The 846-nt window shown below is 64.8% G+C and overlaps 1 protein-coding gene across 1 annotated transcript; it reads left to right on the top strand.

Moving 5' to 3' along the window:
- The first annotated feature begins 6 nt into the window (after window positions 1-6).
- Window positions 7-797, top strand: LOC104916440 (nuclear factor 1 C-type-like). Its single transcript, XM_010727480.3, has 2 exons — window positions 7-116; window positions 230-797. The coding sequence occupies exons 1-2, from the start codon at window positions 17-19 to the stop codon at window positions 703-705; spliced, it is 576 nt and encodes a 191-aa protein (XP_010725782.1). The 5' UTR covers window positions 7-16; the 3' UTR covers window positions 706-797.
- The last annotated feature ends 49 nt before the right edge of the window (window positions 798-846 follow it).

The following is an 846-nucleotide window of genomic DNA, read 5'->3' as shown; positions in this document are numbered from 1 at the left end:
CAACGTGAAGACAGAGATGGACAAATCGCCCTTCAACAGCCCCTCGCCGCAGGACTCCTCACCCCGCCTGAGCAGCTTCACGCAGCACCACCGTCCCGTCATCGCGGTGCACAGCGGTGAGCCGGGGGTGTGGGGTGAAACGGGACCCCCGTGGGGTGACGCGGGACCCCCGTGGGCTCTCGGTGACGCCGTCCCCTCCCTTCACCCCTCATCCCTGTTCCGCCCGCAGGTATCGCTCGCAGCCCGCATCCTTCATCCACGCTGCATTTCCCCACCACCTCCATTCTCCCCCAGACGGCCTCCACCTACTTCCCACACACGGCCATCCGGTACCCGCCTCATCTCAACCCGCAGGACCCACTGAAAGATCTCGTCTCGCTGGCCTGCGACCCGTCCAACCAGCAGCCCGGACCGGTAAGGCTCCCACATCCCAGCACCGGTCCCACAGCAGGGACACGGCCACCCCAGGGGGACACAGCCATCCCGTGGGGACACGGCCACCCCAGGGGGACGCAGCCATCCCGTGGGGACGGGGTACCCAAGAACCATTATCATCCCCATGACCGTGGGGATTTGTGGTGTCGCCGCATGGGGATGTGGGGTGTGATGCAGTGGGGTGTGACGTATTGGGGTGTGACGTATTGGGGTGTGATGTATTGGGGTGTGATGTATTGGGGTGCGATGCGGTGGGGACGTGGGGTGTGAGGTGGTGAGGTTCTCCGTGGGGTGCCGGCACCCGGCGCTTGGGGTTTTGTGGCCCCAAACGAGCCTTGGCATTGGTTTGGTGCAGAAATGGAGTTGGCGCTTTGGTGGTTGGTGATGAGGTTGCGGGGCTGAGCCGTCACG

Source organism: Meleagris gallopavo, unplaced genomic scaffold (genome assembly GCF_000146605.3).
Source record: "Meleagris gallopavo isolate NT-WF06-2002-E0010 breed Aviagen turkey brand Nicholas breeding stock unplaced genomic scaffold, Turkey_5.1 ChrUn_random_7180001899173, whole genome shotgun sequence".
Lineage (NCBI taxonomy): Eukaryota > Metazoa > Chordata > Aves > Galliformes > Phasianidae > Meleagris > Meleagris gallopavo.
Note: the sequence above shows the minus strand (reverse complement) of the source record. Positions and strands in the feature narration are given on the sequence as shown.

Excerpts from the sequence above, each read along its gene's own strand:
- LOC104916440 (XM_010727480.3), top strand. The coding sequence starts at position 17 with ATGGACAAATCGCCCTTCAACAGCCCCTCGCCGCAGGACTCCTCACCC. Across the intron at positions 117-229 it reads CGTCATCGCGGTGCACAGCG|GTATCGCTCGCAGCCCGCAT; the intron begins GTGAGCCGGGGG and ends TTCCGCCCGCAG.